General features: G+C 35.2%; 2 protein-coding genes across 8 annotated transcripts in view; one reads left to right on the top strand and one right to left on the bottom strand.

Moving 5' to 3' along the window:
• Window positions 1-529: 529 nt before the first annotated feature.
• DUS4L (dihydrouridine synthase 4 like) lies at window positions 530-15,606 on the bottom strand. 5 transcript variants are annotated; one of them, XM_039849034.1, is made up of 8 exons: window positions 15,473-15,606; window positions 11,192-11,328; window positions 7,305-7,426; window positions 4,973-5,090; window positions 3,837-3,959; window positions 2,907-3,133; window positions 1,934-2,190; window positions 530-697 (listed from the first exon to the last, which is right to left on the bottom strand). In XM_039849034.1, exons 2-7 carry the CDS (start codon window positions 11,305-11,307, stop codon window positions 1,943-1,945), a joined length of 954 nt encoding a protein of 317 aa, XP_039704968.1. In that variant the 5' UTR covers window positions 11,308-11,328; window positions 15,473-15,606; the 3' UTR covers window positions 530-697; window positions 1,934-1,942. The 5 variants fall into 5 exon arrangements, with proteins under 5 accessions (XP_039704968.1, XP_039704967.1, XP_039704969.1 ...); XM_039849033.1 differs by lacking the exon at window positions 530-697 and having other exon boundaries at window positions 1,858-2,190; XM_039849035.1 differs by lacking the exons at window positions 530-697; window positions 15,473-15,606 and adding an exon at window positions 14,945-15,279 and having other exon boundaries at window positions 1,858-2,190.
• Window positions 15,607-15,734: 128 nt separating this feature from the next.
• COG5 (component of oligomeric golgi complex 5) overlaps window positions 15,735-18,789 on the top strand; it is a 290,007-nt gene continuing 286,952 nt past the window's right edge. The window contains exon 1 of one of the 3 annotated variants that reach the window (XM_039849029.1): window positions 15,735-15,883. In XM_039849029.1, the coding sequence (XP_039704963.1) occupies window positions 15,790-15,883 (94 nt within the window). In that variant the 5' untranslated portion in view covers window positions 15,735-15,789. Of the gene's footprint in view, window positions 15,884-16,036; window positions 16,286-18,789 lie in introns of those variants that run through there. The other 2 variants (XM_039849028.1, XM_039849030.1) reach the window with 2 other exon arrangements.

Genomic DNA, 18,789 nt, shown 5'->3' with positions numbered 1-18,789 from the left:
GCAATAACTGTCTTCTACTTATAATATGGTAATGGAATTAGATGACTCAGACTTTTCGACCCGATTCTTGTGGCCCCCCAAGTGCAGTTTCTTGAGTAGAGCTGACTTTATATTTCTCAATAAAGTGGTTTGGATGGGAGAGGTATCGGTAACCGACGTTTTCTGGTAGAGCTTCGTGGGGTGCAGGCAGAAGGAAATGCGCTAGGGTCGGAGGGTTAGATAAGGTGATACAAATTCAGTAAACGTATTTGAAACGCACTCCTTTCCTGTTCCGGCAGTTTTATGGGAGAAACGGTTTCATTGTCGGCAAATAAATTTAGAAGGGCCAGGATTGGGTAGTTGTGCAACGTTTTTCTTCTGAGACTAGAATATGTAGTCAAAACATACTCTAAGTTTTTCTGCTCTTGTCCATGGACTGGGAAGAAGCTTTAGCGTGACGTTTGGGGACTGACAGGGAAGGAAACATTGTGGGTATGGGTATATTGTTTCAATTACTATTTTCCAGGTTTTCAAATTCTGTGAACATACGAAAATTACTAAATATATATATTTTCAACATTGACAACATGAGGAATGCAAAACAGTATCTTCCTGGAGACAATTATTTTGGGAACATTAAACATGAAAAAAATAATTTATAGAATATAAAAACATTGAAGTCGGTGCTTTTTCTTATCACAAATATACTTGATCATATCTAAAAGAAAAAGACAACATAAGTTAACCATAAGGATATGGTCATAAAAACATTTAAGTCGGTGCTTTTACTTAGCACAAATATACTTGATCGTGTCTAAAAGAAAAAGACAACATAACCATAAGGAAGTTTTTTAAACAAACAACACGTTTAGAACTCTTTGGCTTTCCACAATGGTCTCTTTGAAAGACTTACTCTAATTATGCTGTTGTCAACACTAGTGTAATTCACCTCAGAGTTAACTTACAAACGTAAGACGTAATGACGACTTAAGTTTTGTCGATGGCCCCCTATTGTAACTACTGATGTCAAATGAAAAAGCCAGTTATCTTTAAAACTACATTAATTGAAAAAGGAAAGCAGAGATGTGCCTAAGAAAAAAAATATGGCAACATGGTGCTTATGTTAAAATTAATTCATTTAACATTCCCAAACTCGAATTAAGCAATTTTAGACAACTGGCTCCTTTTATAACAGTTTTCATGTTGGTAACATAGACCAATATCTTAATTATGGAACATTTATTTTAACTTGATATTTAATTTTTGCAGTGACACATTCACTAATAACAAAATTCTATTAGTACATTCCAACCATGGAATTTTAAGTTAAAATTATTAACTGCTGAGAGGCATAAAAATAACATCAATAAAAACAGCATGAAAATTGTTTTTTTGAATTAAAAATAAAATCTGGTTACTACTTTCCAGGAAATAATATTTCATATAAATCATCTTCAGATTAGCTACCAAATTTTTTATACTTAAAATGTGGTGGAGTGAAATTAATTTTATCATTTTAGGTAGTTATATTTACCAAGCTCTCAATCTTCAAGGGATCTGGAAGGCTTGAAATATAACAAATTTAATGTCAGTTAAAGAGTTTCATAGAACTTAAGTTTTAAATTATAAAAAAATCCTATCTAATTAAATTTAGCTACCTCCAATTTAAAACAAATACCTTGAGGTGTGTAATTCATGAATTAGGAAGTACCAGTTTGATTTTCCAATCTGAACTTTAAAGTTTTGAATGCAATTCTATATAGAATTTCTTGTTCCTTTTCATTTTATGTAGAGGTTGGCATTTGTTGTCACTTCACTGCACTTATTTTCATTAAAAACAAACTTCATGTTAACTTGCAGATACTATATGAGTCATACTTTTAGTATTAAAATAAAAACTTTTATTTAAAAATGTTAACACAGTTCCTTTGAAGTATACATTAAAATAACTTACGAAGTCCAGTCAAATCCCATAATGGTCTGTAAGGTAATCTAAGACAGCGGATGTGCTTGATAAAGCATTAAATACTCTTTTTTCCTGCCTTGAAGTTATCTTTTCCATCATGTACATTAAATGTTGATGGAAACACATATAAGGAGTTCCAAGTTCAAGAGCAATGTCAACCCAGTCCCAGATGCATTTTAGTGGGGTTTCCTCATATCCAGCAAACATGGCCGGGTTTGCTAAGAGTCCTCTTGCTACCATCACACCTACAGAGTAAAGCATATCACATTTGTCCACACGTTAACAACTCATAAAGTCAAACTCAATGAAACAAACAGATACTAAAAAAAAAAAACTATTATAACAAAGTTTCACGCTGCCCTTTTATTAGTCTGTTTAATTCAATTATAAAACTATTTTGAAATATCTTTTTGTAAACCAAGAAAGTTTATATGTACTTACGGGTATTCTTTATTTAGACTTCTATGTTAAACAATTAGTCTTTAGGCTCTTTTTAAAGGGTAAATCCTGGTTGTTATAAATTGGACTTGCTTAATGTTAAGTTTATCTGCATTCTCCCATCTACCAATAGGTATCACAGGACTTGGTATGCCATTAATTTAAGGCAATAATGAAATTGCATAGCAGTCTGGGTTCCTCTGGTTCCTATGACTAATCGTGCTCACTCACAATTCTAGTCTAGGTGTTCTATTTTACTAATAGGCTATCTGGGAGATTCTTAACTAGTCACTCACTGGATATGATGGTGGCAGAAAACTAACTGACTCAATGTACCACAATTAAAATAACTTATTGTTTCTAAATAGAAGAGTTAACAGCATTTTAATGAATTGCTTAGCTTCAATCAGTACAAGAAAATATAGCTCTAATTTAAGGAAAATAATGAAAAATCATATCAAAATTACTATCCCACTCCCATTTTTTTTTTGCTAGTTAAAAAACTCAGGTACTTATTTCTTACCATCTGTCCCAGTAATATGACACACATTTTGTGCTTCTTTTAAGCTTCTAATGTCTCCATTAGCAATAACAGGTATAGACATATTTTCCTTAATTATTTTAATGGCCTCATAGTGAACTGGCTGATGTCTTTCTTCAGCAGTTCTTCCATGGACTGTAACCCAGGAAACTCCTGTTGCTTCAGCCTTTCGACAAAGATCTACGGTTCTTGTAAGGTCATCATGGATCCTATAATTTCAAAATTATATCCATCTTTTCAAAGCACACAAATCAATGCTAAAATTAATAAAACTAAAGTATTTCCTATAAAACAGTTAGTTTTGCTATATCATTACATGCCACTATCATTTAAGATTTTAAATTTTGCTATTTCATGAGTAGCAACAATGGATGACAAGTTTTATCTTACCTAGTGCTCCTCTCCTTTGGCTTTTGTAACTGAAAAATCATCCAATTACTGTCACACATGAACAGAAAGATGCTATCCTAATATTTGCTGTCTATATCACAACCACCAAGTGAGAAAATACTTTATTTTGAAATATGTTTTTATCCTGTCACCACGAAAACAATTCCTGGTTTATTTTCATTGTGAAATTTTAGTGTAAATACCATTTTCATTTTCCACTCTTGGTACCAGGAATGTTTCTTAGCGTTAATTTAGTACATGGAAAAAGTTGAGAGTTTCTTTTGGGGGAAAGTTTTTAATAATAAAGGGATGTTTTTAATTTCTGTTAAAAAATACAAAGAGTTAGTTTTGATTATAAATAAAAATTATGGCATATACTCATTTATTAATTGTTGTTTCAACATTTCCATATACCAGCTATAAATTTATTAAGGATAGATAACCCCATAGCACCAGACAAAAGGAATATGCTTTTTATTTCCTAAGAACTATCTTGTCAATAGATTAAAATGTTGTCTTTACCTTATTTTAATAGATACTGAAAATCTGGGATTTTCCACTTGATTTCTTACTTGTTTCACCATATCTTGAACAAGTTCTGGCTTGTTTATTAAGCAAGCTCCATAACCTTCTGCCATTGCCCACCTTTATAAAGCAAACACAGCAAATAAACTGTAAATAGCTGGAAGAGAAAATAAATTTATAAAAGCACTATAAGTGCATCTATCTATTTATCTATCTAGCGATCTGGAATGAAATCAGATTTTTACAATTCCCAGATCCAACACTTCTAAGTGGATCAATGTGAAATTAGGAAAACATGTTCCCAGCTCAAAAAGGGCTTAGGGGAAATGCTTTTCTTTGGCAAGTGAGACAATTAAATTAAAATTCATTCAACCAAAACAGATTTAAGTATTTGTAATTAACTGCAATTTTTCAGATTTTTTGAATTCCAAATTTGATGTTTATTGTACATAACGAGGTTTTATTAGTCTTAATAGTAGAGAGATAGTTTTGGCTTACAGCATGCCAACACTACTAAACAGCTTATTTAACTCACTTAATGGGTATACAAATATGTCTAATCTGATTTGGATTACTTAAAATTTTGATTTTATTCTTTGGACACACTTTGAATTACTGTCAGATAATCTAGTACAGTGCTAGAAAGGTAGGGATATTATTGTCAAATTAAGTGCATCCTATCAGTACCCCATTACTTAGAATCAACCAAATAACTGTGGTGATGAAAAAAAAGATAATTATAAGGAAGTATTCTTATAAAGAAAATTAGGAGAGAATAAGTGGTGATCTCTCAAATCACAGAATTATAGTTTCTAGAGCAAATATGTCTAACATGACAGTAAAAATACATTCTTGGGATTGCTATAAACATTAGTGTCTCACATAACTACTTATGGATGAGAGTCAAGGCAGATCCACATATTAAAAAAATTCGAGAGGTGAGGTGAGACAAAACACTTTTAGTCATTGGGAAATGCTTTTGTATGTATGTTCCTTAGTAATCTTTCCTTTTCTTGCTTCTTATATAAAGGCCAAGTGCTTTAACTATATTTTCCTTACTTTTTAATTCTTGGTAATGTTCACTAGTTTTTCTAATCTTTTTTGAAAATTCTTTCAACTTCTTTGAGCTTTACCTCTGAGGGCAACCACAGTTAATGTCTATTCCATTCGCATAAGGACAGACTATACGAGCAGCATCAGATAAAAGTCTTGCATCATTAGCAGCAAACTGAACAATCAATGGGCAATCACCTGATAAAATGAATAGCTCAACATTAAAATTCACAGAAACACACACACAGACATACACAGACACTCACATGAGATACCAAACTGTTTGTACATGATAAATAACAACTGTTCAAACAAGGTAGTAATAACATAATTTTAAATATTTTAAGTTAAAAGGAATTTACATTAAGTACAAATTCAAACAGTATAAAATTTACTAAAATGAAAAGTATTATATTCTTGACAAACAGATCCCTTTTCCAAAGGTGAGCATTAGTTTATTGTATTCCAGAATAATTTTATGTGTACCTGTAAAAGTTAAACAAATGTGAACATTCTATGTACACTGCTATGCCTACTCTTTTTTTTTTTATGTGATATATCTGGGAGCTATAGTTAGACCTATTTTCTTCTTTTTAGTGGCATATTCTACTATATAGATGAACCACACAGTGTACTTCTAGAATTCTTTTCATCTGTGGCTCTTGCAAGCAATGTGATGAGGATACTCTTACATACATGCTTTTGTGAGTATATTCATGGGTTAAATTCCTAAGAGTGTAACTATTGGATAGGTAGCTAATATTCTGATATTACAAAAATTTCTTTGAAAAGAGTTCACCAGTATAGATATACACCAATATGGATGAAAGTTCTTGTTTTCTCATAACTTATCCTACATTGGATATCCAACAGTGTATATTTTTATTCGTGGGCTCACTCTCCAAATTCTTTACATTTTCTTGCACAATTTTTCTTTTAGTTGTTCCTTTTCTTATTTAATTTTTTAATGAAACAATGAAATGAATTCTGCTATATATCATAACTATCAAAAATATTATAAACATTTTTCCCAGTTTGGGTTTGTCTCTGTGCTCTTTTCTTACATATAAAAGTTTAAATTTTAATATAACCAAATGTATCAGAGCTTTCCTAGGTTTTAAAGGACATATCTTTTTCATCTTTGGGTTAGTGTTATAAACTCTGGATAAATGTTTTTAAATTTTTCTAAAGGTTTTTTTGAGGACTACCTATATGAGATTTACTGGGTGTCTGCCAAAATGCAGATTTCTGGGTACCACCCTAGTTCCACTGATTCAGAATTTTGATGGCAATCCCTGATTTACAGTATTATCATGGGATAGAATCTGCTTTTTTCTGAGGACATAAGGTACTTTCTCTTTTGTAACTCGAGAGTTACAGAATTTCAATTTAACAATCATTCATTGGTCTAATGTATTTTTAACACTGCTAGAAGCTGATACAAATCAGTAAGAAATAGTTCTAGCCCTTGACAAGCCCATAGTCTAGTGGGAGAGACAAGTATATAAAGAGGTAATTACAACACAGTAGGATTAAATACAACATAAAGCCTGTGCTTCAAAGAAAGGACATGAGTGGATGGTGGTTAGGAAAGTACTTTGGCCACAAAATCTGAGAACTGGATTAAGAAGCATAAAGTGTCGTTTATCCAGAGAGAATAGGGACATAGGAAATAGGTATGGCTGAGAAAGATACTCTAGGTAGAGAAATGTGAGAGAATAGGGCATGTTCGGGGACTTAAAATAACTTACTATATGTAAAGAATGACGTCAGTGGGCTGTGGAGAGTAACTAATGGAAGACAAAGTTGCAGAAGATGTATTTGGAGGCTAAATCATGAAGAATGTTATATATTATTCACAGGTGCTGGAATTTTGCTGTTTAGGCCAGTCATTCTCAATCTTTAGCAAGCTCAGAATCATCTAGAGGGCTTTTTAAAACAGATTGCTGGACCACGTACTGAGAGTCTCTGATTAGGCCTGGAGTGGAGCCTGGGAATTTCCATTTCTATCACATTTCCAGATGATGTTGATGCTGCTGGTCTGGGGAATCACACTTTGAGAATCACTGCTTTTAGGTCTAAGAGATGTGATCAAATTTACATTTTGGAAAGATCACTTTGGGCTGTTTGGAGGATAGTTTGGAATGAGACAAAACTGGGGGCAGTGAGATAGGACTCTAATAGTCTGTGTGAGAGAATGGAGGCCCTAAGGAAGACTGACCTTATATTTTGTATGTCATCCATAGTTCCAAGGCACTGAATAAAAATATATTTAAAAAGACATTGCAAACGAATAAAAAAAACGAAAAGATTTTAAAATAAAATCTTGGCAGTGTGTTGTCTCATTGGCTAAGATAGTTTTGTTTTATTTTCTAAGTTTTACAAAGTGAGCAAACTCTAGGTTTCACATACCTTGGTTTGTGGTAAATTCACTGTCTCTGGCTTTTATAGATCTGACAAAATCAGCAGCAACTATCATTGGTGTATAGCACAGATCACAACTGTATTTTCTTACTAGTGTTCTAAAAGCCAATCTGTAAGCATATAAAACTTTAGTTAGGCATTTTAAATCACCACAATCATATGTACTTCCAGGTTTAATTTAGCTAATTATTAAAAACTTATTAAAGTTCTGCCTATAGGAAGATGGAGGAGATGTACTTTTCCCTATTCTTCCAGCTTAACTAAAAACTCTGGATATTATATGTAAAACGTAAGAAAACTCTGAAAGGCAGAGAAGAAAGCAGCAGGCTAGTGATGTCAGGACCTGAGGAAAGATAATGTTGAGTTTCTTGGGTTTCTTTTCGCCTCAAATATCCCAGGTATGGAGCTGGCAACCTGGAAATACCAATAGTTGTAGACAAAAACAACCCCAACCAAAGTCTGTTCTTCCTAACTAAAGGACCCAGAAAAGGGAAGCCTAACAAGAGAGAAAACTCTTTAGATAACAATGGCTCTACTCAGGCCAAACACCAGAGAGAAAACTGTGGCTCTGCCTTCATAAGAAAAAGTTGAGTGTGGAGCCTAGACTTCTACCTTCTCAAGGCTATAACAAGGTCTCTAACATCCTTCCAAAGTAGTATCAGAAAAGGCCAGGTAGGTGGCTGGGGCTGTACTCTCTGCTGATCAGTAACAAGGCCCACCTCAGTGGTATCCGTGCCAGCCACGTGGGGAGTCTGGACTTCCACACATCCCCAGGAGTAGTGAGGTGCCTTTCTCTTTCCTCAATGGGAGTAGTATTAGGGCATGCTTCCTGAAGAGCCAGGACTAGACCACCCCTCCGTGAGGAGCTGTAACTGTCACCCCTGCTCAGCAGTAATGAGCTCCCTGCCCTCAGAGTGTCAAAAAAGATCTAGACTTCTACCTCCACCTGATAGGAATGATGTGGTGCCTTCTCATCCTTCTGCTGTGGTGGTGTCAGAAAAAAAAAAAAAAAACAGTTAATAAGAAGGTTCAATAGTCAGAATCAATGTAATCCACCATATTAGTAGGCTAAAGAAAAAAAATCATTTATCAATTGATGCAGAAAAAGCATTTGACAAAACAATACTCATCCATGATATTTTAAAAAGAAAAAAAAATCCCTCTCAGAAAAACAGGAATAGAGGGGAACTCTCTCAGCTTGAGAAAGAGCATGATAAAAAAAAAACCCCACAGCTAACATTATATTAAAGATAAAAGACCACTTTCTCCCTAGATCAAGAACAAGGAAAGATGTCTGCTGTCATCATTCTTATTCAATATAGCCCTGGAACTTCTAGTCAGTGTTATAAGGCATGAAAAGGAAACAAAAGACATATGATGGAAAGGAAAAAATAAAACTGTCCTTATTTGCAGATGACATGATAGTCTACATAGATAATCCTAAGGAATTTATCAAAAAAAATTCTCCTAAAACCAAAAAATGAGTTCAAGAAGTTTGACATATGAAAATCAATTTTATTTCTATATGCCAGCAATAAACACATACATACTGAAATTAAAAGTATAAATCTATTTACAATCACTCAAAAGAGAAATAATTGAATTTAAGTTTTACAAAACACACACAGAACTCACTCTGAAAACTATACAATACTGATGAGAGAAATCAAACAAGATCTAAAAAACATGGAAAGACACTGTTTATGAGTTGGGTGACTCAGAATAGTAAGGAATTCAATTATATTCAAGTTGATATGCATATTTAATATAATTCTTATGAAAATTCCAGCAAGATGTTTTGCAGATATAGACTATCATACTAGTTTATTTGGAATGGCAAATGAACTAGAATAGCTAAAACAATTTTGATAAAGAAAAAGTGGGAGAACTCAGTTTACCTGATTTCAAGGTTACATAGCTAGCTTTAGAAATCAAGACTGTGTGGTATTGGTGGAGGGATAGACACAAAGATCAGTGGAACAAAATAGAGAATCCAGATGACGAGCCATACGAACATGCCCAACTGACTTTTGACGAAGATGAAAAAGTAATTCAAAAGTGAAAAGATAGACTTTTCCACAAATGGTGAATAAATTAGACATCCATAGGCAAAAAAAAAAACTTTAAGCCTTGCATTTATACAAAAAATAACTCAAAACTGATCATAGTCTTAAATGCAAAACATAAAGTTATGACTTAAAGAGAAAAAACAGAAAATTTTTAGACTCTAGAGCTGCACAAACATTTCTTACACTTGACACCAAAAGCACAATTTACAAAATAAAAAATTAATGAATTAGACTTCATCAATAAATAAAAACTTTTGCTGTGCAAAAGTCCATTCGTTAAGAGGATAAAAAGGTAAGGTACATACTGGGAGAAAATATTTGCAAACCACACATTTGAGAAAAGAGTGGTAACTAGAATATGTAGAGAACCCTTAAATCTCAATAGTAAATATACACAAATGGCCAATAAGCACATGAAAAGATGTTTGACATAACTAGGGAAATATAAAACCACAGCGAGGTGCCAGTTCACATCCATTAGAATGGCTAAAATAAAAAAGAAACAAAGAACAAAAACATGTATTGGTGAGGATGTTAAGAAATCAGAATCCTTGTGCACTGCTGATGGGAATGTAAATTGGTGTAGCCACCATGAAAAACAATATGGAAGTTCCTCAAAAAAATAAAAATAGAATTGCCATATGATTCAGCAATTCCATTTCTGGGCATATAACCAAAAGCAGGGTCTCAAGATATTTATACATCCACGTTCACAGCAGCATTACTCACAACAGCCAAAAGATGGAAGCGACTCATGTGTTCGTCAACTGACAAACGAATAAAGAAAATGTGGTATATATACATACGGTGAAATATCATTCAGCCTTAAAAAGGAAATTATGATAAATGCTACAACATGGATGAACCTCAAGGATATGTTACATGAAATAAGCGAGTTCCCCAAAAATACATATTGTACGATTCCACTTATATAAAGTATTGAGACTAGTCAAATTCGTAGAGGAACAAAGTAGAATGGTGGTTGCCAGGAGCTGGGGGGAACAGAGAATATGGAGTTTAATGGGTATAAAGTTTCACTTTTGTAAGATGAAAAGAGACTGAACGTACAACAATATGAATGTATTTAACAAACTGAATTATACACTTGAAATGTTTTAAAAGTAAATTTTAAGTTGTGTATTTTACAATTGAAAAAATTTAAAAACCAACTTAATAGTAAAAGAGCAAACAATCCGATTAGAATATTAGCAAAAGACATAAACATTTCTTCAACAGCATGCAAATGGCAAATAAGCACATGAGAGGATGTTCGATATTACTAGCCATAAAGTAAATGGAAATCCATGAGGAGATATTGCTGCAAACCTATGAGAACAGCTAAAATAACAAAACAGTGACATTGTGAAAAGTTGGTGAGGAGGAAGAGAAACTACATCCCTCAAACATTGTTGGCGGGAGCATAAAAATGTACAGCCAATCTGAAAGTTGGGCAGTTTCTTAAAACTAAACATATAACTACAATATGACCCAGCAATGGCAGTCTTGGGGATTTGTCCTCTGCATGAATGCTTATATTTATTTAATACCCATTATATCTTTATAGGTGGGAGTTGTAAGCACTACCATTTTTATAGATATAAAAAGTAAAGCTTGGAGAGGTTCATTGTTTAATCAGGGTCACACACATGTCAGGCAAGTGGTAATACCAGGACATAAGCCTAAATAGTGATCCCAAAGTTAAGTGTGTCTGAAGATCCCATGTGGTTGAGGTAGTCTTATTTTTAAAAAGTCAGAGCATAAAAAGGAAATCACATCTTAGTTCGTTAACCATTTAACAATACTTACTTTGAATATCTAACCATTGGAGCACAGACTTTAACCAGATGCCCAGAATGAAACATTTCTATTGGATCTTTTTTTCTTTCTTGACATATTGTGGTTTGTATGCAGTCCTTCTTCATGAATATAGATTCGTTTCAAATCTGAAAAAGACAATCAGTTTGCACAGAGAAATTTACTTTCATTAGATAAATTCCCATCATTCTAACAATTTCGATTGCCAAGAATATATATTTTTCATCAAACTGTGGGCTCAGGAATCTTTTTAGCTTCTTTTCACAGTATCAAATAGGCTACAACAGAATTCTACCTCTATTTATATGGCACTGATAGTTTTTAGCATAGTGGGAAATTATGTTTAAGTTCTATACAAATTATACTTGTTCGAGTCAACCACTAACCGTTTCAAATTCTATACTTAACTCATTACAGCAACATTTTCTGCTCAAATTAATAAATGCTCAAGATGCAGAAAACTACAAAATTTTTTCATAGTATACCATGTTATGATTTTTCGTGTTACTTTTTAATTTTTCCATGTTACTTTGGCAATGATAAACCAGGAAATTTGATCGGAATTATATTGTATATCATACTGTGTATGCCTGGCACTTTGAAATACCTTGTTTTATCCAGGAAAGTTAAATGGCATTAATTGAATAACTTTAGTTAGTAGTAAGCATTTCCAAAAATATAATAGTATATTTTCTCAACTTCTATTCCTTGTACCTAAATCAGAAGGCAAAAAAAACCTTTATTATTTAAAAAAATTTAAATGTAGTATTATCTAGTGAAAATTTCAATTATAATTATGTAATTGCATAGTAAATCGCTTTTATATCCAAAAAGGTACAAATGATTAAACTAGGTAGTTCATAGTATTTTATAATTGCTATACTTAAAATCCTGTCATTTCACAGTGTTAGCTACTTTCCACATTCCAACTTTTGGTCTTAGAAACATATATGAGCTAACTTTAGAAAGGTTTAATTGCTCAACATGCAATTTTTTAAAAATGTGGCTCATCCTGAAAGTACTGATATAACCTAAATAAAACCAATAATTTTAATTTCCGTAGGTAGAATGTGCAGTTAGAATAAGATAAACTAGTTTTACTAATAATAACTGTTCAATGAGTCCAACTTAAGAAAAATTTAGACAACGTTATTAGCATTTTATCTTTTCTAATAAAAATTAGAACAATGTTATGCCACATACGTAAAGGACAAAAGGGCAGTTCTCTTTCATGAGTCAAACCTGTTTGTTCTCTCTTGCATTTCATATCCTAGTTATGCTGTTACCATCCACCTATACTCTCTCAAGTCAGAAACCTGGGGTTTCCTCCACTTCTCCATCTCCCAGAAGTGTACCATGTGGTACCTTTAATTAAATCTTGAGTACATCTTCATTGTCCCACATTCTATGTGCACACTCATAATTTCCAATTTTGACTTCCAGTCTTCTCTGAATCCTAGATAGAGTTGATCTTACTTACCCACTATACCCATTCCTCGGTTATCATGTGCACTTGCACTTACTTTCATAGAGCATAATAACAACACATGTCTGTCTCTTCATGAGTTTTTGAGGGCATGGACATGTATTTATTCATTCAACACATGTAAGTTCCTGCTACATGTTGGAAATACAGGCAAAAATACATTTCCTATGTCCTTAAAAATGTATTAGAGTTAGGTATAATAACATAAAATAATAGCTCTAATACACACACACACGCACACACACAAATTTAACCATTGTGGAAATAACTGTCTAGAGAAGTGAGAGAAGTCACTAACAATGAAGGAAAGAAAGCTTGAGCTGACACTGCATGGGAGATGGGAGAGTATACATTTGCAGAGAACACATATAAAACCATAGAGGCTTGAAAGTGTTTGATGTTTTCAGTGACTCATTAATGTTGCTTGAGTTGTAACCGGACTAGAGAGGGAATAAGAGGGCCTAGATAGTAATGGGCCTTATATACCAAGATTTTTTAGATTTTGTAATGTATGGCCTTGGTTCTCAACCATTTTTTCCTCTCAGTAGGTGAATTTCACATATGCACACAACTTGCTAACATATGTACATGACATACTTCCATGGGTATACCAGATATTTTTGTACAGGCTGTATGTCTCACTTTGTATACCAGTTTTAACTGAAAAATTTTAGCATAGAAATGACATGATCAGATTTCTGATTTAGAAAGATTTCACTGGAGGGAGCAGGCCTGTTGGCAAAATATCAGTAAAGAGACAATTGTTGTGGACCAGGCCATGTATAATGAGCATCTGGCCCAGGATTTGGGGAGTGAAAACAGCGATAAAAGAATACATTTAGAAATAAAAATAAACTGGTAAGATATTTAGGAGGTGGAAATCACTTCATGACAGTGCATGCTATGTAGGAAGAAAGAATTCTAGGATGACATTATACTTTTGGCTTTAGGGACTGGATGGATGGAAATTCCAATCAATGAAATAGAGAACCAGAGTAGGGATAGGTTTTGGCAGGGGATCACATTTGGGTACACTGAATTTGAGGTGCTCATGGGATTTCCAGATGGCAATGCCTATGACTGTTTATAAAGATATAGTGCTCAGGAAAAAGCTAGAGCTATATATTGAACCTTTCACTTTTAGATAAATTGAAACTAAAACATGGGCAAAGTACTTAAGAATGCCTTATCTTGCAAGAAATCCTTCCAGAACACTAACATTTAAGTAAAAGATAAAAAGAATGCAAAGGAGACAGAAGTGACCTCTGGAGCTGGGAATAAGAAACCTGGAGTGACATTCAAAAACCAAGAGAGGGGAGAGTATTAGGAAGGAGGGATGAGATATGCCTCTTAAACATCACAGAAAAGTTAAGTAAGGTAAAGACTAAAAAGTGTGCAATGGTAAGGTCATCAGTGACTGTACCAAGAACAATTTCATTCTTATTCATCCTTGTAATTTTGCTGAATGAATACATAAGTCATTAATTCTCAACTATGGTTGTAGATAAGAATGATATGGGGAGCTTTTAAGAATTAGGATACCTAAATCATATCCCAGAGCAACCGAATGTGAATCTCTGGATTTTTAAAGGTCTCCAGGTGATTTCAGTGTACAGCTAAGCTTGGGAAAAATAAATTCATATATTCTAAAGCACCTGGTACAAATGTATGATTAAATGGATGTCTATATTACCTATTAGGTCCTTTGGGATAAGTTATGGATTGAGTCTAAACTCATGCTGGTATGTATAGTACAGTATCAAAAGTCTTCATTAACTAAACGAATATTATGCAACTTTCCTAGAATCGTCTAACGTAAAAGCCAAAAAAAGACCACATATTTCAAAGATATCCTTATTAACATTTAAGATTTAAAATTTTGTGTATTATGGATTATGAACCCAAATCTGGGTCTGAGTACGCTGCCCTTGGTAATTCATGTGACCTCCATTCAGAAACATCAATCCTATTCACATTGTGATTGAGATCAAATTATGCTAAGGAAAAACCTAATACAAAGAGAAAGCAGAATACAGTGTATCATGAAACTTGCTTACCTAAGTTGCTATAAGTATTAAATCCATTTAGATTTATAAAGTACTTAGAAAAGAGTTTGGCACAGGTTAAGTACTATTACAGCATCTCTTGAAACAGTCTTAGCAGAATCAAGAGAATCAGGAAACTCTGAATTGGAAAAAAAATGGCTTTCTGTGTACATAAAGGAAGAGTTGCATTACTTTTTATGAAGAAATGCTTACATTAACTTCTTGCATACGTGTGATTGTCGATTTATTAGTATTTATTTTGGGAGAAATCTAGGTGAATGAATAATGCAGCTGTAGCAGCGGAGAAGATGACAGGAACTAACTTGATTTTACAGCTCAACACTGTTAGTTGAGATATGGAAAATCCATCAGATTGTAATATGAAAAAGTTTGGCATCATTCATAGCATGTAGCTGAAAGTGAGAGAAAGTAGAAAAATAGGTCCAGATCTCCTGGGAGGCCGGAGACTGAGTCCACTTGTATTTTCCTGGTGCAGTCTTCCTTCTTCATCGACCCTTCGGCTCTCCCTAATTCTCACGCTCTTCATTCCCGGCAACTTTCCTTCCCAAGCCTATCTCGCCTGTTTTTACCCCAGAATTGCAAACCAAGGCGTGTAGCAGAGAAAGTTGGGTAACTATTAACTCCCGCCAGCTGTGCTTGTAGAGACCAGCCAAGTTCCCAGAAACCCCCGCTCTTCTCTCCGGCCTCCACCGAGAATCCCTTCTTAGGTTAAATACTTGCTTTAGCGATAATCGCTGCGGCCACGTTCCGGCGCCCACTTTCTTTTAGGCCAGGGGAACGACACCAGCCGGCGCGGCGCGGCAGGACACAGCTGAAAGCGCCGGCCCCGCGGATTCGGCTTCCTGGGTGCGCTGGACCCTCGGCGCCCGCCTACTCCAGGACCCACGCGAATCCCAGCCACGTTCAGCCAGGCTTCAGCTGACTAAGCCGACTCACCAGGCGGCCAGGGTGGGCGGAGCGGAGCGTTCAGCGCTGGGATTTTGCGTCACCCTCTGGGCAGGGCCGCCGCTGACGTCATCACCCCGGCACCTGCCAACATGGAGGGTGGAGACGGCGGAATCGCTGTGGCTGGCCATGGCACTCTGGGCTCTGGGGCGGCTGCGGCGACAGTAAGGGAGCTTCTGCAGGACGGTAAGGAGTCGGGGTGGGTCGGGTCATCGGGTTTGCGGGCTGTCCTCCTCCGCACCTGGGCCCTGGTGGTGGACTCAACCCGTCGCTTTGCAGAAAGTTTTCCGGTCTCGACGTGACCACTCCCCTCCGCCCGGCCCCCTGGCTTCTGGGCGCTGGCCTCCTGATTTTCCTGGGACACCTGATTTCTGATTGCTCCTCTTTTTTTAATTCTACCCTCCACACACACACTTGGGGTTTCCATGAAGTCCTGGGACCTCGCACCCGGTGACCTCCGTTGGCAGCTACTGGCTGCTGCCGCAGTTCTTGACGAAAAGGTGAAGCATTCAAGTCTTACACGAAAGGTGTAAGACTTAGAACAGACGACAGATACTTGATGAAAGAGGGCCTTATTTTTAAAAAGAGGTGGGAAAATTTCCTCTTAAATTCTTGGTGTGTACAAGTGGCCCCACTTGCAAGCTCGTTTGTTTCTTAGCAAGGCGTTTTATCCACAACCATACACGAAGGAAGGGTGTAGAGCATTCTTTCAGGCTGGGATTAACCATATGTATTGAATATAGCACGTTTATTGATAGTTTTGGGTAGAAATTGCTAGAAAGTAGAAGATAAGCTAAATATAATACGTTTGAGAAGCTCATTAAATTGTATCAATTCAGTTAATAAGCCCCGAATCTGTCTTTCAGACTAAAGTTTACATTTCTGAGACCCTTCTCATCTGTTCTTAATTTTTTTCCCGAGGTGTCATTACGTTATACTTTGTATTAAAGTATTTTGATAATCTTTCTACTGCATTGTTCCACAGTGTTAGTAACGTTACCTTCCATATAGTAGGTGCAGAATGTTTTTTAATTGAACATCACAGTGAGAAGCATATGCACACATTTGCAGACTAAAGTAGGTTATAAAGGAATGAAATAAAGTTGTAAATTGTTTGACTGTTGTATATCTTATTATTGCCTTTCATAATTTATATACTTTTGTCAAAACTTGCTAATGATGTTGTTGTTCTGAACTAGATTATGTTCGATTCTCCAGGTTAAGATCTCTGTCTAATGCATCTTTGTATTTTAATTTAAATTCCATTTAAGCAAGTTTTGAGCTCCTGGTATATGTGCAAGTCCCACCTTAAAGCAGCTCACCATTTTAGTAGGGGAGATGGTCTTGTAGAGCTGTAAAGGTAGGCACTTAATGTAGGCCTGTAAGGGTAGCAGTAGAATTGTGTACAAGGTAAAACAATACAGAGGAGGGAGTATCAGGAAAGTCTAGATAGAACTGGTTTTGGAGTGTAAATAGAACTTTCTCAGGTTAAGAAGTGGAAAAAACAACACATGCCAGACATGGGTATACAGTTCAGTAGAATGCAATCCAGGAACTGTAATCAGTTTTTGGAGGGTGACTATTCCTCAATTCTGCATTTTGTATTTCTGCTTTCCCATTTTCCACAGCGATTATTTAAATCTTTACGCATTTGAGACCTCTCCCTTCAAGTTTAACAAATGACTTTCCACTTTTCTCTAAAAAAAGAAAAAAAAATCCATCAGGTGTGAGCTTTCTCCATTTCTTGCCATCAAACCTAAGCTAAAGTTGAACTTGCAACCATCCTTTCTTCCCTTTTTCTCTCATATTTTCAATTACAACATAAGTGGAGTCTCTGCTCCTTCCTAAGGACAGTCTCTCCACTTGTGCTCTGGAATTTCTTCCTGTATTCTCAAGGACCCGGTCATTCTCATTCTATGCTTTTGAAAAAACTTTGCCAAGGTCTTCAATGACTTCCTTGTGGGTAAATAAAATGGACACTTTTTTGATCCTTATTTTACTTGAGCTTGTAAAAATGTATGACTGCTTTCTGGAAATGTTTTCCTTATGTGGCTTGAGAGTTCCATGCTTTAAAGAAAAAAATCTTAATTCTCTAAGTGCTCTTTTCCATTTTCTTTTAGATACTTGTCTTCTTCAGTTTGCCCCTAATTGAGTAGTTCACTCACTCATCCCCTGCAACATTCCTAAGGAATTAAACATTTCCATCATCGAGTGATGCACTGTGTCAGTGATAGAGAATAGGATTATAGGGTTGATGTGCAGATGCATAATTTGAAATTTTGTGAGGTGTTACTGTGTGCTTCCTATAGGAATGAGAACACTGTAAAAGAGAAGCATTATATGACTTTTTGAGGATGGTCTTCAAATGCTAATCCAATGGCCAGTATTCAACCTACATTGTATTAGATCTTTGGAAGATCTTTGCCGCTACTGATCATTTACTTCATAATGCCCAGTTTGTTTTTTGCCATTCTCTCCTGTTTCTTTCTGTCTGAACACTCCTTCGTCTCTGATTGCTCTCATTTCCTCTACCCCTAGATCTTTGGTGTTTTCTTGGCTTCTGAACCCTGTCTCCCCCATTTCCCTCTTTTTGCGCATTATAAAATTTCTTCCTAAATCACGTTATCTTTTTTCATGGTATCAAAATTAATATCTGCGCACAAACACATGTGGTCCTTACCTTTCTTATGAACTATAGAACTGTTTACTGGACAGTTCTATGTTGATAGTGAACAAGCACTCATAGTTCTATATATAAAAGCCTACGTATGAACAAATTGTACTGGTTCTACATATGAAAAGTTGAAATGAATTTTAACCTCTCTCCTGTAACCTTTTTCTCTGGTAGACTCTGTTACCATTAATTACTTATGGCTAGTTAGATATATGATTCTTTCTATGCAGATTTTGAGTTCTTTGGAGGTTAATGGTCTGGCTTAATGCAAAGCTGAATTCCCTATGTCAGTTAATCAAGGGACTTGGGAATTATTCTTCTTGCTCTACCTAATCACCTGTTTTCAGCTTAACTCTAAGTCCTGCACATTATAGTGTCTGAATATTTGTCAGATTCGTCGCTTCCTTGATATTCTTAG

The sequence above is a fragment of the Pteropus medius genome, unplaced genomic scaffold, assembly GCF_902729225.1.
Source record: "Pteropus medius unplaced genomic scaffold, Ma_sr-lr_union100, whole genome shotgun sequence".
Lineage (NCBI taxonomy): Eukaryota > Metazoa > Chordata > Mammalia > Chiroptera > Pteropodidae > Pteropus > Pteropus medius.
This window is presented reverse-complemented; position numbering and strand designations above follow the sequence as displayed.